This window comes from Juglans regia, chromosome 12 (genome assembly GCF_001411555.2).
Source record: "Juglans regia cultivar Chandler chromosome 12, Walnut 2.0, whole genome shotgun sequence".
Taxonomy (NCBI): Eukaryota; Viridiplantae; Streptophyta; class Magnoliopsida; order Fagales; family Juglandaceae; genus Juglans; species Juglans regia.
Genome location: NC_049912.1, coordinates 27391796 through 27417431, shown reverse-complemented (window position 1 = coordinate 27417431; position 25636 = coordinate 27391796). Strand labels below are relative to the sequence as shown.

The window sequence follows — 25636 nt, the reverse complement described above, 5'->3', positions numbered from 1 at the left end:
GTTGTTAAGAGGAATAGCCATGGAGGAATTAGGAGAATTTTGGAGTTGTATAATAGTTGGCTAGCAATATATTATATATATATATATATATATATATATATATATATATACGCGCGCGCGTAGTTGAAGTGGAAGACTCCATGAGATGTGAGAAAAAAATACCTTTAAATTTGTCGTTTATATATATAGCTTTTATAAGGGATATTACCTGCCACGGGTCACCAACCATTAGCCCAATTTTTATGGATTTTTTTTTTTTCTATTTTTAAAGTACTAGACTTGTAACAATTCGGCTTGATAATTCTAAAGTTGAAATATTGATAATTTTTATTATGCTTAAATTATATTTAATAGATCATTTTGGATAAATTATTAAAATTGATTATGAGTTTTAATTATATTTAATAATTACATTAAATCTCATTTATTATCTATTGAACGAGTTAGACTCATTTTAGAATTTAAAGATTAGTAATTATAAATTTATTTCAATTTAAAATTATCACTGATTGAGATTCCCTACACAGTCTCAGTCACTCTCAATCCTACATTAAATGAAATACTAGAGTATGTTTTTTTTAAACACATGAAGATTACAATTCTAGAATCCTCTTCACCTTAAAATCCTTAAACTCAACCCATATCATCCTATAAATAGAGTCTTATGCATTGTACGTGGACCTACCTCTTCAAGCCTAAACTTTTTGTTTTTAGCTCTATTTTTACCTTCACCATGTCGTAGCCTCATCTCTCCCACCATGAAACACGGCAATGCCACCATCATCTCTTCCTCCATCCTAATGACAACAACCGTCATCCCTCCATCGGAGATCGATTTTGTGTTAAAAATTTTAAGAAGCAACAACAAGGTAACTTGATTATAAATTATGATTAGAATACGTTAGCTAGTTATATATATTGTTATTAAAATCAGTTATTTGGAAGCTAGTGTTTATGTACCACACATGTCATAATATTTACAATCACGTCATTCATCCTATTTTATTTTGCATATTATAATTATATGTGTATTATGCATCTCATGTTACATGAAACATGTAAACTATAACAAGATCAAGTGTAAGATAAGTTTAGAATAATTAATCAAATGACCATTCAAATGCATGGTACCAATGTAGTCAAGGTGGATGTGCAAGCCACAAACTCAAACGTGGTCTGCTATAGTATTTTATCAGATCAGCAGTTCCCCTTGTGGCCACAGGATGTGGGACCGATACACAACCTTACACACATGGCTAAGTGTGTTAGTCAATCAGTTAAGTCAGATAATTCAGATCAGTCAATATACTAGACATATTTTCAAGTCATGTATGTCATTAGCATATATGAACAGTCATGTTTTTAAATTTTCAGTATGAAATATTTTATGAAAATCTTATGTTAAATATGTTTACGTTATGATGGGTTTCTTATTGAGTCATCGACTCGTTTTAGTTTATTTTAATATTTTTAAACACCCTAGTTTAGAACATTTATGAAAGGTAGAGTTGCAGGACGAGACTTAGTAATCTAGAGAGGCGTGACAGTAACCTCGATCATGTACAAAAATTTTAAGTTATAATTTTTATGGCACGAATTTTGAGAAATTTTTTAACAAATGCTTCCGCACACTCTCATTTATGATTTCAATATTTTAATACAAAAAAACTCTATTTATTATAAAGAATATTTGTATCTTATACTTCATTTAGAATAAAATAAAATAATTTTAAGTTAAGTTCAATAATAACACTTCGGGTGATTAGTTTAACCAACATTTTGTGGCATCTTGAATATTAAAAAAAAAAAAAAACTTATTTTTTTGCACGAAGCTGTATTAGGCCCTGGCCTCCCGATGCCGTCCATGCATGGATATCATGTATTCATGTGAACAAAATTCCTGCAGGAGAAGATCGATCAGATGATCAATAAATGGAAAAACTAACAAACAATATTGAATCTTGATCACTCAGAGTTTGCAATGATAGTCATGAATCTTTTTTATTTTTTATTTTTTTACCTGACAAGTTAAGCATTGCATAGATAAACTAAACAGTTACAAGGATACAAGATTTAATAGGGTGGGAGTCCTCAACAATCGTCCCAAAACAAACAAAAGCAGCACCGAAAATAAAAATAAAAATAAAAAAACAAGATAAGCCAAAAGTTTGACTCCAACCCATTCTCACAGGGGAAGTCGTTTTAAAGCGTTTTTAACATAGTCTAATAAACAGTCAATAAACTTACAACTAAAAGCCATAGTCGAGAGGGGTGCACTACATTTTGTTGATCTGGTCTATTTGTAAGAGACTATCATGACCACATCGTCTTAATCACTGGTTAGGAAAAGTAGAAACATAAGAGAATAACAACTTGAAGATAACCTGATACACCGGCGAAGGACCACCACCAACGATGGTGGCGCGTGTGAGACAAGCGCCACATTGAGGAAAAGAGAAGCACGTGGATTTGAATGTCTGAAGCTGTTGGCCTCGATGATGCCGCTCATGGCGGTAGGAAACTCCCTCTGGTGCGGCACTCTCTTTGACATATTTCTTCTATCGTCTGACAGATCGGCGGCTGGCGAGACCGTTGGAGGGGCGTGTGGAGGTCAAATATGGTCTACAAGTAGCAAATCAGAATAACTTGTTACTATTGCTAGAAAATTTAAAGAAAAACTAGAAATAAATCTAAAGCCAGAGGCTGGGCAAGCAGAGGGGGAGGAGACAAAGGTTCCCCCCGGGGGTGGGCGGAAATGCTGTGGTGGCAGGATGTGGGTAGAGGGAAAACTCAAAAGAAAAAATGGGAAGGAAAAAAAAAAAACTCTTTGGCCAGGAGATGGTTGATTCTAAAGAAGATAGAGAATATGATAGTCATGAAACTATACATTCATTACAAATCTAATTAAAGTAGCTAGCATATACACACACAAGTCACAACGGTTTTTATTTAAACGAATAACATTTCTATAAAATAATGATATTCTTACAATAAATTTTCGGCATTCTACAAAATTAATGTTTTCTTTCACAATAGGATTTTAAAATAATTGTGTAATGCGGATACTTTTGGACAGTCAAGCATATATATGCGCTGGCTTGGCAACTCCAGAGAGCAAAATTGAATTGAGTTCCCCAACTTTTTGAAACCAAATTTATTTACTTGGAGACTGCATGTGCAAGCCCCTTATTAAATGAGAAAAAATATCATTTTAGGAATGATAGTTTTGTAATTTTAAAAAAATTTAAAGATAAAATTGCCTAGGCTTGCATTGCAGTCCCCAAATGGGGACTGTATCTAGCATTGCTCATTTATTTAAGAGTACTGCTACATATAATCGTAGAGTACATAAATAATGTGTAATTATTTAAAAAAAAATAAAATCTATTATTAAAAAATTAATTTTTTTATGTGGGTCCTGTATTTATTTATTTTAAAAAAAATATTATACAATACTTACGCACTTCACGACTACAAATATCATTTATCTTTATTTAATAGCCTCTCTCTTATTCACTTTTTTCAAAAAAATTATACGACATTTATATATTTTACGACTGTAAATATCATTTTTTTTTTTTATTTAATAACCTCCCCTGTCATAAACTCCTAAAATCCATCCAGATCCACCCTTTCATCTTTATGCATTATTTTCCATATTCTCTCTCTAGCAATCATCATGTTCTATCTATATCTTTTACCCATTTTCCCAAACAAATATTCACAAACAATCTAGACTTTGAAACCCACCGAATTGGAATTTTCTATGGTACGATCTCCAATCAAGTAAATAAAGAAACCCATCATCTAGAGGGTCAAAAACTGCAATATGTGCGTTGCAAAGAAGGCATGTGTCCATAAAATCACCGAAAATAGAATTTGACCCAATACCCATTTGAATGCTATAAATTTTCTCAAATATGAGGAAAGTAGAGAATGTAAATAAAAAGAAAAAAGAGCCAATGACTAAACACATAAATGTGTACTCATTATTATTTTTTTATAGTTTTTAAAATTAAAAAAATATATTATTTAGCTGAATTTAAACACATTAATAAAGTCAAACAGAATTTAAAGAAAGTATTGTATTAGATGATTATATAAAAGTTGCGGAATTTATGGTACCATTTTTGTTAACTTAAAAAAAATAAAACAAACAAACAAACAACGGCCAAGATTATAAACATACGTGTAGTTTTGCATTCAGCAGCATCTGTACTGGTTGTATTTGGATGTTGAATTTATGAATTGAACTGATTTAAGTTGAGATGATAAAATATTATTAAAATATTATTTTTTAATATTATTATTATTTTAAAATTTAAAATTTGAAAAAAAATAAATTATTTATTATATTTTATATTAAAATTTAAAAAAATTATAATAATAAATTGAGATGAGTTAAAAGATAAATTTAATTACCAAACAAAACTTAATCAAAGGGTCAAATAGAGCTGGCCAGGCAAGACATTGAAATACGGTCCATATGACTCAGTTTGTAGCCGTCAGATGATAGTGTTATAGTATTATTACAGACATCAAAGACCATTTTGAATTTAAGGTTTTGTTTGGTTCAATATAAAAATTTAATAAAATATTATTAAAATATAATTTTTATTTTCAAATTTATAAGAATTAAATTATTTATTATATTTTATATGAGAATTTATAAAATTTATAATAATTAAATATGATGAGATAATTTATAAAAACAAACGAAGCCTTAGTTTTGGATGCCATCTAATTACTTGTGACTTGCATACATATCTATAGTTTAAGATTATTTAGAAATTCAGTCTGAATTATAGGGTTCAGTTCTACATTCATGTAAAAGTAGATATGATAAATAGATAACTAAATATTTATTGATACTCGTGTCTATTTTTGGATAATAATAATATATCACGAAGTAGAACCTCGTTGTAGTATTTAAGTCATTTTTATAAAGAGAAGTACTATAATAATAAAAATATTGTATAAAAATAAACCTATAAATTAATATGGACATTTTAATTTTAAGTGCTCCTCTAAACCCATTTTCTGTTTGTCAAGAGCTTTGATGAGGCGGAGGCATAAATCCGTAGGGTAATGGCCTCTTACTTGCATCTTTAGAAGGGTAGCACTACAACTAACTAGGATCTCCGATAAGGTCATTTCAATTTATTTTTTAATTTTTTTTTCATATATATTTTTTATATTTTTAAATATTTTTAAAAAAATTCATAACATTATTAAAAAATATTTTCTTAATAAAAAATAATAATAAAAATAATTGAATCGAGAAGAGACATTTTCAAACGAACTTGATGAATTATTATAAGCTTTGGTATAGATACTTGTACGTGAAGTTTCAACCCAACCACCATTGACTTGAAAAAAAAAAAAAATACAAACAACGACCAACATTACACCACATTAGATATATTGTATTTATTTAATTGGTTATAATGTTAATTTCGGTTTAAATCAAAGAAAGATATTGACCGTGAAGTAGAACCTCACATGTGACATCGGTTTGACGTTGTAACGCAGCCTGTCGAGTGGAAACACTTTTGGACAGTAATGTTGACTTGATCGTGTGAGGACTTAGGCATATTGGAGGTTTAATTTCTTCTTGAATTCTCAATGGTAGTAGGCCCATTGAAGTCCATTCCTATGAACCCATTTTGGATGAGGTCGTATTGTAATCTGAGTAATTCTACTCATCAATTACTATTTACTCTCATATTTTATACCTATAATTTTTTTTTATAGAATATCGAGATATTTTTATAGGATATGAGTTAGTAAATAATGACTAATGAAAAGAATTTTTATTATAATTATATTGAAATAACTTGCTTAACTCGATATCCCAAAAAAAGAAGGGATAAGAAGTCTATAAGACAAAAGCCCATTTTTGGTGAGTATGTTATTTTGCCTTAAATTCGTAATGTGGTCTATGAAGAATTAAAAACTAACTGTTTTAGTTATAATAAAATAGGAATAGGCTTTGGATTTGATGTCCATAGCAGTGTCCTGTACTCTTTTCCCCTGGGAGGATAGAGAGGACCTTTAAGTTCTGTTTTTACAGAACGCTTTCTCGGATTCGAGAAAGTTTGGTTAGAAGTTAAGACAATGTCTACCGCAAATGTATTTGTGTGTGGGGAAGCTACAGATCTGTTGAGTTAGTTGGCTTATTACTGGATTTTTTGTGTATTGGAATTTTTTGTATCGATAAGTCACACTTGTAACTTCGATTTCTTAATGAGATGAGTATGCTCCATTCAAAAAAAAAAACTAACTGCAAATAAACCATTTTTCCTTTCAAACAATCCATTTATTTTTCATTGATTCCATAAATGCAGAGGATCAATGTCAATGATGCAGAAGATCCCTAACATTGGACCCAAATCCTAGAGACTGCAGAGCCCTTAACAAGTAATATGCTGAGGAGAAAACGTCGGCGGCAACATGGATTTTTAGGGACGATTCCTTCTTCACTTTAATCCCACTTGGGTTTATGGTCGTCTTGGAGCAGAGGCAAAACACGGAACAACTGTGTTGAGCCCTTTCTCACGTTGAGAGCATGTACAATCCAAAATTACGTTTGAACGTTGAGAGGAGTTGAGTTAAATTATAAATAATAATATTTTGTGAATGTGATTAAGATAATTTTAATTTTTTTAAATTAAAATTGATTTAAATTTTTAGATTAAAATGTATGAATTAAATTAAGATAAATTTAATTTTTTTTTACAAAATGTTAGAAAAAGTAGTGTGTTGGGTTTGATAACTTGGTTCAACAACCCAGACATTGAAATCATGAAATTCAACGCCAACTGCGGTTAAAGTACGGTGCTTTGCAACTTTGGCCAATGTGCATATCCTATCTCATGCTTTTTCCCCTTTTAAATCAAGCAATACTTACATTAAAGTAAATTCGGTGACGGTTCCTTCATAAATAGTTTACAGATTAGTTAATCAAATGTACATTGCTAAAAAGAAAACTATCTCAAGATTCTCAACCCACACAATTTGAGCTTGATCTGCCCTGTTCTCAGCGCGTATATCATCAACTCACTACTCCATCAATGGTTATGATAGCATAAAAGTTGAGGCCCAATCTGAAACAAAATTGGGATTAAATACAAGAAATCCATAGCTAGGGGATGAAGAATTTCTGTAGGGGAGGAGGGGTAGTAGCTACCAGAAACACCTCAAGATGTTGATGAGGAAATGAAACAAATAGTTTTCTCGATCGAGGAATTCAGTCCGCACCAGGCGCTCCAAGTCGAGATTTCTTGGGAGGAGATCGCTGTAGTAAAGTAAGGTAGTGACGGAGGCTGCTGGTTGATACACCAGTGCTGTGAGCAGCCTCGCCAGAGACCGAACCAAAAAAGGCAAAAATGTCTGCAACAGTTGGGAAAAAAAAAAAAAGACACAGAAATTAAAGCCTTTAACGAACAACCCATTTGGAGAACAACACATAAACACTACTTGATTTGCCGCATGAAAGGAAACCAGAAGGTGAATGGCATAATAAAGCGCAAAAAGTTCAATGACGACAAACATGAACAGAGTTCAAAAGCAAGATTTATGCTTTACTAAAGACGAACATGTCAATAAAACACAAAAATTAACACTCTTTCAGGTATTCGTGTTGAGAAGAATCGATTCCATTTCCAACACAAATACAAGTTTGCATGCATTCAGAGAGAGAGAGAGAGAGAGAGCATACCATGACTATGACTCAAGCGAGAAAGAGAGAGTAGATGTGAAGAAAAAAGAACAGGTTCAAATCATGGGATTTTTCCTTGGCGGGGAAAAGAACAAAGAAAATAGGAAAGGGAAGAGGAAGGGGAGTTGGGTTTGGGTGGGTTGGTCTGGTCGCTATGTAATAGATTCAAAAGTTAGTTAACTGGCAAACCACAGCTGTTATTCAGACCTAACCTTCAAAGTGTCAAACACAAACTGTAAAAACTGCAGAGAAAAGGCGAGACTCTTGGGCCTATCGACGCCGAACAAGACCACGGAGAAAACTAAGATTTAAGAAAAATAAATAAAAAATAAGGAGAAGACGGCAAGAGAATCTACAAATATCCTAAAATATAGAAAAGAAACATTAGTTTTTAGGAAAAAACAGGGGACTGGGGCCAAGGATAAGATGATTCAGTGGGTTACATATGTTTTAAGTTTTGGGTTTCTGTTGGCATTATTAATATTTAATTACCAGGATCAACGGTTATTGGCCCATAGGAAGTCTTGAAAACAAAGTCGCCACTAGACTTGCGGGAAAGAAAAGGCTGAACAATGAGTCAGATTGAATGAATGTTTGCTTTTTCTAAGCCTAAAGTCACTGTCTTCACACCATGCCATGAATCCCCTCTAACATACCCTTCAGTTGCATTAAAGTCGGGCTCACTCAGCAATCAAACTAGAAACGTCGACCCCTTATCAATAAACACTCCAACTACCATTTACTCCACTGCACCTCTCCATAACTCTATGCTCAAGCAAACCTAATCGCAGCTCCTTCTACAACATTTCACCATCAAAACGTTCCTAACACAATTTCCTAAACTAACACCCGAAGCCATGAATCCTTTCAAAGAAAGCTGAAAACCACATAGCAAAACAAAAAGTCATCTCATCAAAGCCTCTCAACAAACATGCTTTGCATGCAACCATTAAGTTCGTGTGGAGTTTTGTTATAGGACTCACCATCGAAGATCTGAATGTATATACATTTCTCTTCACTTTTCCAATGCAACATGAGAAAAATAGAGTGATGGAGCAATGACCATGGAACATAAAAGGTTTTCACATGCTGGTACGTGACTGACCTCCAGGTTTGAGCTTACAAGAAATTTATTTGAAGATGTTTGTTTTTTGGGTACAAATCCATGAGCTTCCTTTAGAAATCATGACAAATCAGAATGTGGAAAAAATAGCTAGAAAAATGGAAAATTTTATTTAGGTTGAAAAAAGTCACAAGTCCTAGGATAGTCTTTAGAAGATACATGAGAATCCAAGTAGAGATCAATGTAGAACATCCACTACCAGAGGGCTTCCCACTCACACGTCCAAGAAAGCCAGCCACATGAATAAGTTTTAAATATGAAATGTTATCAGATTTTTGCTATTGATGTGGATGTCTAGGCCATATACAACAAATCTATTTGCTCCTACAAATTCAGACTGAAGTTGCAAATTTTGGCCCACGGATGCGAGTGGATAATCCAGTAATCAGGAGAATGACTCAAGCTGAAAACCAAGTTTTTTTGTTTTTATCAGCAAGTCCCACTCGAAAATCAACTATCTGAAATGGTAGCATTTCAAAATAGCATAGCAATTCGAGCATTAACCTTTCAAGTGGCACCTGAAGCACGACAGTTCTTCCCAACGGCTTCCAGTAAAGGGAAAGAAAAAATAAACCAAGCAAACGAAGTCTCCACAACCACACTCAACTACTGGCAGAGTCAAATCCCAACAGCACATCAGAACAACAAAGGAAAAAAATGCCATTAGATCGACCCAAAGGTGCAAGTTCCTCATGAGCACCGAATATGCATAAGCATGGGATTTGTTGAGTTGCTTCAAGAAACAAGTGGCAAATCCATAGCACAGCCGACAATGAAGAGAGAACTAATTAAAGAAAGAAGAGATAGCCAGCCCCCTCAGACAAGTTGGAAGATCCCATCGCATGTCCAACACACACAATTTGATCACCCTCTCACATTAGTCAAGGCAATCTCACCCATCTAATGTCATACTAGAGATCCCACGGTCAGCAACAAGCCACTTTCAATAAATCACAGCCCCCAATCTTTATTACCCATCAGCTCAACAAACAGTGAGACCCCATCAGACTGCACCAACACAACTAAATCAAATCTCTTCAAACAGATCATAGCCCAATTTGAACAACTTAAAAGCCCAACATACTTTATACCTCAAAATCATTCCATCTCACTTTTAGTAAAACAATCAGGAAAATCATGCATTGCCATAAGGCCCAATCCACATAAAGCCATCAATCACGGAAACAACAACCCAAGTTTCAACTTTTCTTCCTTTTGCATTATAAGCCCATCGAAACTCAAATCAATCATTCACATTTCAATCACAAAAACTATTTCAGAAAAAAGAACAGAAAATGTGTTTACTCAAGAGGGGCAAGGGTAATCAACCATTCCTGGAGAGGAGCTACTCAAGAACTGGAAAACAAATAATGAAGAAATCAAACAACAAACAGAAGAAGATGAAGTGTTGATCACAAAATACATCCAGGTGACAAAGAACAAAAGGAGTGATGCAATCAGTAGGAAAGCCAAGAAACCAAAGTTCTCTCCATACCAAAAAATTTACTAGCGTTTGGGTAATCTGACTCAAATCCACTCTCTAAAAATTTTCTCTATTGATGATGAGGCCGAAGTGGCAGGGCTAAAACTGCCACCAAATCAGAAATGATAATTCTATTGCAGGGGAATTGCAGGAGCCTTGCCCAACCCCGTGCAATCAGAAGCTTGAGGTCCAATATTAGGAAATTTAAACTTGATGCAATCTTCCTCTCAGAGACAATTTTGACTAATGTAAATATTTCTGCCATTGCCAATAGATTAGGGCTTTCTCTATATATAAATGCCCCATCTTCTGTAAATGGGGTGACCTTCTATTTTTGTGAAAAAATGGACTAGACGTAGAACCTGTGATTGTGAATAGTAATGTAATATCTCTGTTTGTGTATTCGGATCCATCTCATAACCTATGACTTTTAAACTTTGTTTATGCCCTGCACAACATAGTAAAAAATGGCAGTTCTGGGACTCAATGAATAATCTTGCAAATAATTATAATGGTCTTATGTTAGACATTGGCGACTTTAATTATGTTCTAAGCCAAGCAAAAAAAATTGGAAGAAGGCACTATGCTTGTTCTTCCCAAACAAATGGTCTTAGAGCCTACATGGATAGGTATGGAATGGCAGACTTAGGCTTGCATGGTCCAAAGTATACTTGGTCTAACAATAGACAATGTCTGGGAAATATTATAGAAAGAATTGACAAAGACATTGCAAACCACTTATGGATGACACTCTTTCCCAATGCCACTCTTCAGCACCTTCCCATTAGCTCTTCAGATCATTCCCCCATAGTTCTAAATACTTCAGGAAGCAGACACCACAATCATTCTTTTAAATTTGACGATTTTTGGATTAGGGACCATACTAGTTAGATGATTATTCAAAAAGCTTAGAACACCCTCTTTGTGGGAGAACCCATTTCCATTTTCTCAAAAAAAAAAATTAAAAGAGGTGAAAAAGGCACTAAAATCTTGGAATAGGAATCACTTTGGTCATATTCAAATGAAAATAAAAAAATCTGACAACAGCTCTATCCTAAATCCAGACTGATGACCCAACCACTGATTCCATGATAAAGGAAGCTGAACTAAAAAAAAATCTGAATGAACAACTCAGAAGAGAAGAAAGCCTTTGGAGACAAAAATAAAGACTACAATGGTTGACTACCACTAATCTCAACACTAAATTCTTTCATATGTCAACCACAATGAAAAAGGCGCATCAACTCCATTGAGAGTTTAAAGATCAATTCTAATCATTGGACTGAGGATCAAAATGTGATCCAGAAAAAGTTTCTGGATCACTTCAGAGAAATATTTCAAACCTTCAATCCAGTTATACAATATGATATGGATGACCTTTTTCCAGAAAAAATTCAAAATTTGATAATCAATTCCTCTATGAGATTCCCACGAAAATTTTATCTACTCTAAAGCAAACCCCCTTGACAAAAGCCCCTAGCCTTGATGGCTTCACATGCCTCTTCTACAAGCACTATTGGAAGATCATCAAAATGGATTTCAATGCTGCCATAAAAAAAATTTCAGGATTGGGAAAATTCTTAAAGAAATGAATCATACTCACATTGCTCTAATCCCAAATACTAAGAACCCAAACACAGTTCACCAATTCAGGCCTACTAGTCTTTCCAATGTCTGTTACAAAGTTATTGCTAAGATACTTGCAAACAGACTCAAGAAAATTACTCTCAAGATTATTTCTCCCCATCAAACATCATTTGTCCCAGGCAGAGTAATCCAGGAAAATATCATTCTTGCCCAAGAAGTGTTTCAACATCTCAAAACGAAAAGGGGAAAAATGATTTTATGGCTATAAAAATCGACATGGAGAAATCTTTTGATTTTATGGAATGAGACTTTATCATGATGATAATGTCAAGTCTAGGTTTCCATAACAATTGGATCAACTAGATAAAAGAATGTATCACAACAATCTCTTCCTCTGTGATTATCAATAGAAACCCATGTGTATTCCTCCATCCATCTAGAGGTCTTCGACAAGGAGACCTCTTCTCCCATTTCCTCTTCATCCTTGGAACATAAGTTCTCACAAGACTCATTACAAAAGAAGAAAATTTTGGTCATCTCAAGGGTATCACTATCAGCAAAAATGGCCTTTTAATCTCTCATCTCCTGTTTGCTAATGATCTCATCCTCTTTGGTAAAGCATTAAAAAATTTCATGAATTGCCTGGAAAAATACTTTCATTGGCCTGGACAAAAAATACATATGGGTAAATCCTCTATCCAATTTAGTGGTAATACTCTGCCCAGGGCCAAAAGAGTGGAAGAGATTTTTTCTTTCAAAAAAAATCCTCAAAAATAAAATATCTAGGACTTCCCCTCTTTTTCAAGGCCTAAAAAAAAGTTTATTTTGAAGAAATCCAAGAAAAAATTGATCGAAAACTTGCAGGATGGAAAGCTAAGCTACTATCTTAGGCTGGAAGAACCACTTTAATTAGATCAGTGGCTAGCTCCATACCCTCTTATTTAATGTTTACCATCTCTGTTCCTAAAGTTGTTACCAATAACATGGATAAAACTTTTATGAAATTTTGGTGGAGGTCTCATCTTGAAAAATCCCACAATTTTACTCCAAAGTCGTGGAATTCCATATGCAAGCTTAAATCTGTAAGGGGTCTAGGCCTTAGAGTGACCTCTGACTTCAACAAAGCTCTCATTTCAAATATATGTTGACAGTTAATTAAAGGAAGCACAACTACCTGGCAAAAAGTCCTCATTGGAAAATACTTGAGAAATAATTCCCTCTTTGCTACACATTCTAAACCCATTGACACTTGGATATGGAAAGACATTGTAAAGCGATTGGATTTTCTCAAACACAGTGTGTGCTAGCAAATTAATAATGTTTTAGGAGCAAGGGTATGGTCTGACCCTTGAATACCCTCCCATCATTCCAACCCATTCCAAAATCTACTTCTACACATAAAAATCTCTCTTTAACAATTTCTGAGTTAACCATGGAAGAACCCAGAAGATGAAATATAATTCTTTTACAAGCCCTCTTCCTTAGACTAACTTCCACAATTTGAATGATAAGCTCATATGGGTCCATCACAAATATGGAAAATTCAAATTCAAGTCTACTTATGCTGCCATTACAATGAATCAAAATCACAACATACCTCCTGATTAGTCTAACAAATGGAAAAAACTCTGGAAGCTCAAGATCCATGATAGACTGTAATTTCTCTGTTGAAAAATCCTTAATAACATCATTCAAACAAAAACTCTTTTAAACAAATTTCTTCCTATGAATGATGAGGAAATAAAGTGTCCAATTTGTAACAATGAGGAAGAAACTCTGAACCATCTCTTTTTAATATGCACTTTCACTAGAATCCTTTGAAAACTTTCCCTTGGGACACTACTTTGCTAATCATGACATTAGCCATTGGATGGACTGCATTTTTAGTCCCTCTAGGAACCTCAACATCCACAAAAGTGATGAGCACCACTTTCAAATATTTTCCATTATAGCTATGGATAGTGTTTGATTTCTTAGAAATAAGATAATTCATGAGGCTTTTACTCCCAACATTGAGGACTTTGTCTCTGGCACTCTAAAAATTTATAAAGAACACTGTGATGCATGGGGCAATAAACAAGTAAATGGAAGTTACAATTGGAGAGCCACACCCCGAGACCACTTCACTTTAACATTTGATGTGGCGATAAGAAGCACAGGCAGCACAACAACAGCCATATGCAGATCAGAGGAAGGCTCACCAATATTTGTCGAGACCATACACATTCAAAGTTTAAATCCAAATCAGAGAGAAGCTATGACAATGTACATTGGAGTAAAGGAATCAAAGGAATGACAAATCAAAAAGCTCTTAATTGCTGGAGATTCATCAGTGACACTACAAGCAATAAATGAACCAGATACTACTTCAGATTGGACTATACAACCGATAATTCAATATATCAAGAACTCATTGCAATCCTTCCAAAGCTAGGAAACCATAAAAATACATCGAGATTTCAATCGATGCATGCATTTTATTGCGCAATGGACATCTTTCAACAGTTTATATGGAAGCATATCTCTCATCTCAATTCCGCCATGGCTGTTAAATTTCCATGGTAAAGATCCACCCTATTGTCTGTAATTATAAAACAGTTCCTGCACTTTTGTTCCTACCCTTTTGTTTGTAAGACTATGTAAATGGTTGAATGAAGTTCTTTTATTAAGAAAAAAAAGTACATATTTTGCCCAATATAATGTCAATCCTCTTAAACTAGAATGTGCTAACTTGTGTTAATTGTATCGTTGTGCACTCATTTTGAAAAAAATTAATAAATATGAGATTCATATAAAAAATAATAATTTTTAATGATAGACTCATTTTTTTTTCAAATAAAAAAATATAATACTTGTATAACAAATGATTATATATAATATTACTCTTGGCAACTCCTTGGAACTTATCCACGCTACCGTTGATGTAGACAGAAAAAAGAAGTTCCCTCTTCCCACTTTACTGAACAATATGATCCATTTTCTTCCAACCTGTGTGGCCAGCAGCTAGCTTGCGTTCTTGAGGAAAAACTGAATATAGAAAGATGAAAAATCAAAATAAGTTAGATGTTTGAATGTAATTTGATTCTTTACTTAAATTTACCTCTTTTTATTTGTTTTATTTTTATTTTTTGGAATAAGTGATAGTATAACACAATAATAAGAGTGGAAGTTCGAGTATGAATCTTTAACTCCACATTTCACATCATTTAATTTTAATTTATGTATTGGACCCACTTAACCAGGACGCATCCAAGTTGGCGTCTTTTGGGATGCTAAAAATCCACGTGCTTTGACGCAAGACGAGAAAGGCAAACGTCAACGGCATTTACAATCTTGACAGGGAAAATGGTGGACTTTGAAGCCATAAGGGGAAAAAAAAAAGCAACTGATTCTTCACCCATACAGCCATAAAAGCATATGAGTACAAGAAATTTTATGAGTTGATGGATAGGTTATGTGGTTTTGTGAACATTTAAAGCTTATTTCAAATAATTTTGTGTTCTTAAGTGTACGATGGAAGGGCGCCCATATGGGCAAACTCCTTCTTATGCTGTAATGGACATGTATTACATGCTTCAAATTAAAAGTGGCAACGACCATTTTATTACGAGGATTTAAAGCTAGCCTTTAAGGCAAGTCGTGAGTGGTTATACATCACCAGCAATAATGCAAGTCCAATCATTGACTCCATTAATTAAAGCAAGCCTATGTCGTCAAAGGTGAAGTATCTCCATTCATACATGTGGTTTCCTCGTCCAGGCCTTTTTGGGTTCGCATCACTAAATAGATATGCGTATATGTATGTATGTATGTATGTATGTATGTATGTATGTATGTATGTATGTATGTATGCATGCATGTATCTTCATAGCATCGCCGAGTCAACAAAGCCAGCGGGTTGTCTGCTTGTATTGGCAAATAAGATTTTTCCATAACTCAAAGTCTCAGTTCTTGTCTCAAGATTTTCCACTCATGGCCACCAAAGGAAGAGCCCTTATCATGCTCATTCTGTTTTCCTTTTTCCTTATCAGACACTCTCAGTCCGAAAAAGATGTATTGGCGCAAGGCCAAAAGCTTAGAGATGGGGAGCATCTGGTCTCAGCTGAAGATAGATTCAGATTGGAATTTTTTAGTCCAGGAACTTCAAGAAACCGGTATGTGGGAATTTCATACAACCTAGTGAATGATGCAGCAGAGTTGGTTGCCAATATTAAGAAGGTGGTGTGGGTTGCTAACCGGAACAACCCAATTGCAGACAACTCTGGTATTCTTATGATCGATGAATCTTGTAGATTGATAATCTCATATAGTGGAGGCAGTCTTATTGTGTCAGATTCTGTTCAAGCAGCTAATAATACAAGTGCCATGCTACTGGATTCAGGTAACTTTGTATTAAGGGAGCTAAATTCAGATGGATCTAAACAGCAGATTCTGTGGCAAAGTTTTGATTATCCTACTGATACGCTTTTGCCTGGAATGAAACTTGGAGTGAACTTCAAACCTATGCATGTTTGGTCACTAACTTCGTGGATAAGTGAAAACATCCCAGCCGAAGGTTCCTTTACCCTTACTACTGCTTACAATATGAATGGTACTAGTCAGTTGATCATTTGGTGGAAAGGGAATGCCTACTGGACTAGTGGGAATTGGCAAGATGGGCGTTACGAATTTGTAAGATTTTACAATTATGGTAATTACAAGTTTAGCAGCATAACACACGAAAATGAAAGCTATCTTACATATTCATTGTATAAAAAATATAGTTTGTCAGGGTTAATGTTAGATCCCACAGGTCAAATAGTAGAGATAACAGGGCTAGCACCATTTGGTGCTGGGGCTTGTTCCTATAATTCCAACCCCGGCTGCATAAAGCAACAGTTGCCGGAGTGCAGGAAGCCTAATGATCGATTTGAGAGAATAAAAGGTGCTATGTCCGGTGAAGGATTCAATTTTGATGGAAATTACAACTTGAGTCTCTTTGATTGTAGAGTAAAATGCTTGAATAACTGTTCTTGCATTGCTTATGCTTACTCCGACTACAACCAAACTAGCTGTACGATTTGGATCAGAGGAGGGAATTTCGAAGAAAGCAATTATTCTTATAGCAGGGAGATTTATGTTCTTACTCCAGAAAAATGTAAGTTTACCTCATCTTTGTCAATTGCTTATTCTTGATTGCAGAACATAGAAATAAAATAAGGAAACTTTCCCTAATGACTTCACTAATCATCTAGACAACAGCTCTCTCTATGTTCGCAGCTTTGGCATGCTACTCAGAACACACACACACAGAGACATATCTAGATGATATTTAACACTTGTGGGCCTGACTACCTATTAATAAGTGGCAACTATCACTCTTTACTGCAGTAAAGCGGCGGATATGGCTTGTCCCATCTGTGATAGGGTTTGTAGCTTTACTGGCACTGTGCTCGTTATACATTTTCATTCAAAGAAAACGTAGAGAAAAAGGTAATCTCAAATGAATGACGAGAATAATATCAGAACAATGTTAATCATTGGTTTATTACTAATAACTTTCTATTTGGGGTTCCCTATTTGATTAAAAGGGGAGAATGAAGTAGAGCAAGAAATCTTACAATGTGAGCTAGGAGTTAGAACAACATATTCTAGCAGCAGATCTAGGAAGAGAAAGAAATTCACAGTAAGCAGGAAGAAGGGCAGTGTGCTACAATTTTTCAGTTTTGAAAGCATATCAACAGCAACAAGCAATTTTGCGACTACATGTAAGCTTGGAGAAGGTGGGTTCGGACCCGTTTACAAGGTAATACTGTAGAGACCCTTCAAAATCAGATGATACGAGAACCTTTATTTATTTAGTTCTTGTTTCAGGGAATATTGCCTGATGGTCAAGAAGTTGCAATAAAGAGGCTCTCTAGAAATTCTGGACAAGGAGAAGTAGAATTCAAGAATGAAATTGTGCTAATTGCCAAGCTGCAACACAGTAATCTTGTCAAACTGGTTGGGTGCTGCATTCAGAGAGAAGAGAAGATGTTGATATATGAGTACATGCACAACAAAAGCCTGGATTTATTTATCTTCGGTTGACAATTTTTAGAACTTGAAAACTTATTTCATTTTTAACTTTTTTTTTTTTCACAAAATTTCTCTCTTTTTGAGAAAAATAAAAATAAAAATCAATGCTAGTCCTAACATTCACATGTTGCTCATAAGCAGATCCTGTGGAAAAGGACTTATTAGATTGGACAAAACGGTTCAACATCATTCAAGGGATTGCTCAAGGACTTCTTTACCTTCATAAATTTTCAAGACTGAGAATAGTGCATAGAGATCTGAAAGCTAGTAACATCTTGCTTGATGCTGAGATGAACCCAAAGATATCTGATTTTGGCATGGCAAGAATATTTGGGCAAGATGAATCTGAAGCAAAAACAAAGAGAGTGGTTGGAACATAGTAAGTAAATCATCAATTTATCTGTGAGTATATGTAAACAAGTATGCATTTGTATTCATGCATGCATGCATAGATCTAGTCCCTAAATACTTGAAGTTTTTGTTGAACCCTTATTCAGTGGCTATATGCCTCCCGAGTATGCATTGAGGGGAAAGTTCTCAGTGAAGTCTGATGTCTTTAGCTTTGGAGTAATATTACTAGAAATTTTGAGCGGAAAGAAGAATAACAGTTTTTCTCACCATGGAAAAGCATCAAGCCTCATAGGATATGTAAGTTTCTATTCTACATGAGATCTTTGTCCCTAGCTTTTGTCTGAGATGATCACTTCAAATCTGTTCAAAATGTAACTTTGACATTTCTTGTTCTTGTTCCTCATTTTTTTTTTCAGGCATGGGAAATGTGGACAGAAGGAAAATGCTTAGAGATTGCATATCCAGCCTTGGGCAATTCATATGACCCAAACGAAGTTCTGAGGTGCATTCACGTGGGTCTGCTGTGCGTGCAAGACAGTCCAAACGATAGGCCTTCCATGTCTGATGTTGCTTCCATGATTGCTAATGGAACTGTGTCAATCCCAGCACCAAAACAACCTGCCTTTTTCATGGATTGTAGTTTGCCGGAAAGCAGGTTGGAGAATCTTGCCTCGAATGATGTTTCAATTTCAGAGGTGGAAGCCAGATGAAAGTGCCAATGATCCTTCACCAACACACCTGCAAAAGACCAAGAGAACAATAGATTTTATAGCCTGAGGAGATTAGGAAAATACCAGATGCTTACCTTTCAAATGCTCTATTCCAATTGAATCACTTTTATTATTTAATCTTTGATTGTGCTGTATATTTAAGATGGGATTCTGCTTAAACGTATTTTATTGAACGTTTTATCCGGACCAACTTATATGATCTCGTTTGGTTATATAGATAAGATGAAATAAAAATTAAAAATTTAATAAAATATTATTATAATATAATTTTTTATTATAATTTTTATTTTAAAATTTTAAAAATTAAATTATTTATTATATTTCATATAAGAATTTGAAAGAATTATAATAATTATATGATATGAAATGAGATAAGATAAGATGATTTAATTTATGTAATTAAACCAGGCCATAAATAAAAAATTTATATCTTTAAAAATTTAAGTTCCTATTACTAATTCACAATTCCAAGATGTCCCTGTCCGTTTAGGATGATTATGTACAACACGATTAGAACTAGATGTAAATTAGGTTACTTGTACCTTTTGATTGAAGGGCAGAGAAACGCTACGTCGGATTAAATTTATTAAAAGAGAAATGAAAAATAATGTTCGAGTGGAGGACGGGATTGTAAATTTACAATATTGGGAAAAGGCGCGTGAAGTCCAGCTCCCCCATTATATAATCCCGAGTCCCTGATTGATTTTTGATCATTTCGTCTTTCATACTGTTAGGGCTCTCTCTTTCGGATTCTGCTTTTGCTTTCGAATCCGCACCAGACTGTAGCCCTAGATCGCAGCCATGTCGTCAAAGCAAGGTATGCTCCCTCTCTTCGAGACCCTAGATTCGTTAATTATGATTATTGATCCGCCAAAGTCTCCGTGCTTTTCCTGTTAATTACGAGAAGAAGAAGCCTAGATTTAATCTGTTGATTGAACCTTTTTTTTTGTATGTGAAAAGAGAATTAGGGGTTTTTTTTCCTTCGATTCTGTAGGTGGAAAGGCAAAGCCTTTGAAGCAACCCAAGGCTGACAAGAAAGAATACGACGAGGTATGGTTTTCAATCTCAAAGACTCAAAGCTTGGAGCTTTAATGGATTGTTTATATATCTAGGGTGGAAATAATTAAAGTTCGTTGAAATTGAGGGATTTATTGCTTGGGTTAATTTTGATATGTTTTTTCCGGAGATATTCTTTTTATACTTCAGCTGTTCTTTTTGGTTACCTAGAAACATGGAAAATATGGAGAAGAAGGATTATATTATCTTTTTTGTCTGGTAAATTATACTTCTGTCGTATCTGCATAAATAAATAATGATCTTTAGCCAATCCATGAATCATATGTATGCAATTATAACTTTCAAATATGTAACAATCTAAGGAAAGTTAATCTATTAAATTCTTCAGAATTCTTCTGCTTGAAAGAGGTTCTAATTTTGGAGTTAAAAAACTATCTTTGTACGAAATAATATGTTTCTACCTATTTATCACCTATTACTTATCTAGTTATGGAGTGTTTGGTTTCTTTTCTTGATATGCTAATGTTACTTGCAAAAAAAAAAAAAGTTTTCCTCTCATATTCTTCACACTGGTAAATATGGGTTTGCTCTTAACTTTGTTCTATTTTACTTTCGGATTTTCCCAATCATGCCTTGTACATCCGTAGAACCGTGTGTTTTTTTATGAGCGTGTCCGTGATTATTAGGATCTAGTGGTAACTTTGCGCATCATTGAGCTGCTTTTGTAGCTGAATATCTTGAATAGGTGTATATTGTACCGTTTTAGAAGAACGATATCAACATAGTTTTAGCTACCACATCCTGTTTATATTCTCTCTAGATAGAATTGGAGGTTACCGGTGTGTTTCCTCCCTAGATATTGTACATTGGATGCAACTATTTTGTTACTCAAGCAGATTATTGTTTATAGGCAGTCTGTATCAATTTTGCCTTGACATTATGTGGTTTGGATCTTACTGTTCTTCGATTTTCGCCGTTACTCTATATTCGAGCCATTTAGGGATTTGATTAGGCTGCCTTTGGTGAGATTTGTAATGTTATCAGGTTGTGTTGTTTGATCTTTTTTGATGATATCATTTTCACAATATAGTTTCATCTGCTGTCTACAGGTTGATAAGGCCAATATTCAGAAGAAAAAGGATGAGGAAAAGGTAATGCATCCGTTATGTTATGTAGCTCTGTATCACGCTCCCTTTATTGGGTTGTTTGACAAGATTCTAAATTCGATTCAATTTATATGATGAGTAGGCACTTAAGGAGCTGAGGGCTAAGGCACAGAAGGGACCCATTGGAGGTGCTGGGCTTAAGAAAAGCGGGAAGAAATGAGGGGTTTAAGACCGAAATTGGGGACTCCTATTAAATTTTCCAGCTTGTAACAATCATTACCATGATGATTATATCCATGATGTGTGTGATCTAGCTGCTTTCTTAATTTGTTACTGTACTTTCGGAGTCTTCTTTATATGATACTAAGTTTTCGTGTTTGTGATATATGCATGCCTAGTTCCTAAACTCACTTGTCTGTGCCTTTTGCTCTTAATGGTCGACTCAGTTCAGCAATGCACTTCCATTGTTACCGGCTCAGATAATCAATCTAGTAAGTGATAATTACTAGATTACTCTTTAGGATTTTTCAATTATAATAGATCTAGGACTCTACCGACAAATTAGACTCGAATCAAAACACACTTCTAAGCATCAATAATACTCGTAACATAATAGGGCCGTAGTTCGTTGTGTAAACCAAACTTCAAGAGGCAACTTCTACCGACCACTAACGTCAATAAAGTGACAACATTAATTATTGAGAATTATATCTAGGATCGTGTTAATAGGTCATGTTCGTGTTGTGTTAAAATGTGTATATTATACTATATGGGTCAATCTTAATCTGACCCATTAAATTTATCGTGTCAAAATTTTAAATCATAACACGAGCTGTTAACATAACAGGTCGTGTCGTGTCAATTCGTTTTGACATGTTTATATAAATGGGTTGAACAGACTCTAATTAAAACTGTTTGATCTAGTTAAATTTAGCATAATTTTATATAAATGTTAAAATCATAATATGTATAAAAGATATAAAACTAACTATAATCTAAAATTACAATCTAAATAATAAAAATATTGAAATTAAAATCTCAACAATTTTATTTTTAGGTATAAAAGTATAATTATAACTTTAACTTTTTTAACGGGTCATAACGGGTTATAATGAGTCAAAACAGGTTAATTCGTTATCAACCCATTAAGCAATCGTATCTTAATGGATCAACACGTTTTGATCTGAATCTGTTAAGGCTAAACCTTAATCTACTTTTATCGTATCGTATTCGTGTTGAATTAACAAATCGTGTCACATATTGCAGCTCCTAATTATACCCAACCATGAATTTGTGAAATTCAAAACACAAGAACTAGAATTGAGAAAAGAAAGGGAAAGAGACAATTCTTGAGGTTATACTCATTGATTATTATTTTATATAATATATAATTAAGTTAAACTTATAAAATAAAACATAATATATTCAATTAGATTATTTAACATGAGAGAGAGAGTAACAAAAAAGAGTGGAGGATTTTGAAGGAGTTGCCTTAATATTCTATTCAATTTTAATTTTCTGGATTCATTGGTCCTTGTAATAGATCTTTGTTACTGTCATCTTTATATTAATTTTATTTTATTTTTATTTTTTATTATAATCTTTCTAAACTAATTGAGCTTTAAAATAAAAATATAGAGTACGTCAAATTTCAGATCACCATTTTGTTTATTTTCGTTGATGAGATGAATTGAGATTAAAATTAAAAAATTAAATAAAATATTATTAAAATATATATTTTTAATATTATTTTTATTTTAAAATTTAAAAAAATTAAATGATTTATTTTATTTTATGTAAAAATTTTAAAAAGCTATAATAATTAAATAAAAAAATGAATTAAAATAAAATAAACTGTAAAAACATACTAGCCTACTAGGCCACTTGTTTTTTAAACCCTGACCTTTTCTGTCCTTTTGCTTCACATGATGACCACTTACACGTGAGTTACTCGCTTTTCAATCTCCTTTAAATATTATGTCACGCCTTGTCCCGCAATTCTTGTTTATCAAACTATATATATATATATATATATATATATATATATATATTTATATTATAATGATTTTATTTTTTATTTATATATTATAGCGATTTTATTTTTTATTTATATATTATAGTGATTTATTTATTTATTTATATATTATAATACTTTTTATTTATATTTAATAGTGATAAATATTATAATGATTTTATTTTTTATTTATATATAATAGTGATAAATATTATAAAATATTTGTAAATATTTATGAATAGAAATTGAAGTGGATTTATGGATCCTATTGAAAGTATTTTAAATTATTTGATATGTAAAGTATTTTTAAAAATATAAAAATATTTAAAAAATATTGAAAATATTTTAGTACCCAAATACAGAAATCCCATGAGGAATTTTTGTCATTTTCTCTTTTATTTTTCTTTTATGGGGATTCGAATCTCTCAGTTTTGTTTTGGACCACCACCACCACCACCACCAAAGTTGCACATGACACACCTGACACCACTGACCACTTCCAAAAGAGATCAGTCCAACCCCCTCCACCCAACGTCTATTGAGAGATTACTGTTCTCCTTTTCACTCTATTAAAAACAAGGAGAGGAAGTTTGAGTTTAACGTTTAATTAACCACACTTCATCACAATAAAAGATAACGCAGCACTCTTTGCAAAAGTTGTGGCCTGAGTCAGATTGCAGACACAACCTCTCCTCAAACAATGGAGGTGATGTCACGGCTGCCGAACAAATGTGTTTGGCGTGTTGGCGTACGCGTTGCATCCAAACCCTCGTGTCCCCCACTGTCTCCAACCTTTCCACGAAGAGAGAGTTTATGAATGAGGACGACCTCATCATCTACCTTCCCATTTGCTCTCTCGTACTTCCAAGCCTTTGGACATGTAAAACAATAAACAAAACACTCAGAATCTCAGCAACCTAGCTCGTTCGTTAGATTTTCTGTCTCATGCCATTGATGCAATTCGACTTTAAAGTTTCGACGGGAAGGGACATCTTTTTATGATCATAGCTGAGAAATCCAAGATCAGACAAGATCGTTGCAAGAGGAAATGAATAAGTTCCATTTAAAAATAAAGCTCAACAAGAAAGTGAAGGTGTTTCGATACAAGTGACAATGCTTGGCATTAACTCATGTAGAAGTGATCAAAAACTGAGTTATGTCATCATGTTTTTGGAATAGCGAATCAACCCATCTGAAGAAGAATAGTAATAAATGGATAAGACTCGGATTATTCCTCTTAGATTCTCTTGCCACTGAGATCTCATGCCTGAAATTTTATGCAGAAGTTAATGACTAGAAGGATGAGGAAGAGCTTGTCTTAGGTTATGTTTGGATGTTGAAGTGAGTTGAGTTGAGTTGAGTTGAGATGATAAAATATTGTTAGAATATTATTTTTTAATATTATTATTATTTTGAGATTTGAAAAAGTTGAATTATTTATTATATTTTGTATTGGGATCTGAAAAAGTTGTAATAATGAGTTGAGATGAGTTGAGAGGAGTTGAGAGGAGTTTGTGATCCAAACGAAGCCTAAAGTAACGTGACCGTATATTCCACTGTCATCAGAGAGAATCCTCAAAAACAAATGACAGCGTGACGTTCTGTCTCAAACTTTGTGCAACAAATTCGACAAAAATAAAGAAGAGCATGTCTGGAGTGGAGTGCATGCCCTCGTCAAGGTGGTTTTTTTTTTTTATTCCTTAACTTCAAACAAATCATCAATCTCTCTGCCATGCATATGGGAATATTTTCTTGCATCATTCCACACTAAGGTGAATCATATTTCTCAAAAAGAAGAGGTAGTTTAACACTAGGCTCAAAGCACTCAAGACATAGAGCCAACGTGCGGTGCATCTAATTGGTCCACTTCTTGAATATTCTACTGTATAGATAACATTTCATCCATTTTTTGTTGATACTAAAAGATTTAATTTATAAAATAAGTTTAAAATTAAATTCTTTAAAGATTGTGTCATCCAAGTCAGCTTATAAATATTATTTTAACTTATTAAAAATAATTAATTGAAAATAATTATTAGATCATTTGAAAATGTTTCATCACTTTGTTAAATTATGAGAGAACCTATTAATAGATCTGACTTAAAATTAGACCTATTCAATATTTTAAAAAATAAAATAAAATTTGACCTATTAAATTAAAGAGAAGTGTTATAATCATAAATAAATTTTATAAAAATAACCTACAAACTGACATGATTTGATGTGATAAGTTAGATTATAAAGTTATTTTTATAGCTTCATACGATACATTAGATTCTTTTATAAGTAATTTTATAATATAATTTATTATATTAAATTATATCAATTTATAAATTTATTTTTAATAAAATATATTTTTTCTTAAATTAACTCACATCTCCCATAATCCAAGATATAAGACATCCATCAATTCAATTCCAACTAAAACTGGACCGAACTCCCAATAA

At 33.5% G+C, this 25636-nt stretch overlaps 1 protein-coding gene and 1 long non-coding RNA gene across 3 annotated transcripts; one reads left to right on the top strand and one right to left on the bottom strand.

Moving 5' to 3' along the window:
* Positions 1-6879: 6879 nt before the first annotated feature.
* Positions 6880-7992, bottom strand: LOC109006112. Its single transcript, XR_001998586.2, has 3 exons — positions 7721-7992; positions 7190-7392; positions 6880-7106 (listed from the first exon to the last, which is right to left on the bottom strand). It is a non-coding gene; the product is annotated as an uncharacterized LOC109006112 (long non-coding RNA).
* Positions 7993-15882: 7890 nt separating this feature from the next.
* Positions 15883-19232, top strand: LOC109006113 (G-type lectin S-receptor-like serine/threonine-protein kinase CES101). Of its 2 annotated transcripts, none has more exons than XM_018985287.2 (7): positions 15883-17050; positions 17284-17385; positions 17484-17698; positions 17767-17977; positions 18112-18349; positions 18468-18618; positions 18738-19232. In XM_018985287.2, the coding sequence occupies exons 1-7, from the start codon at positions 15886-15888 to the stop codon at positions 19029-19031; spliced, it is 2376 nt and encodes a 791-aa protein (XP_018840832.2). In that variant the 5' UTR covers positions 15883-15885; the 3' UTR covers positions 19032-19232. The 2 variants fall into 2 exon arrangements, with proteins under 2 accessions (XP_018840832.2, XP_018840831.2); XM_018985286.2 differs by having other exon boundaries at positions 17755-17977.
* The last annotated feature ends 6404 nt before the right edge of the window (positions 19233-25636 follow it).

What these genes read in the sequence shown, in the direction of transcription:
- LOC109006113 (XM_018985286.2), top strand. Translation starts at nt 15,886, where the DNA reads ATGGCCACCAAAGGAAGAGCCCTTATCATGCTCATTCTGTTTTCCTTT. An exon ending in GGTTCGGACCCGTTTACAAG is followed by an intron (nt 17,699 to 17,754) that starts GTAATACTGTAG and finishes TTATTTATTTAG; the next exon opens with TTCTTGTTTCAGGGAATATT. An exon ending in CATCAAGCCTCATAGGATAT is followed by an intron (nt 18,619 to 18,737) that starts GTAAGTTTCTAT and finishes TTTTTTTTTCAG; the next exon opens with GCATGGGAAATGTGGACAGA.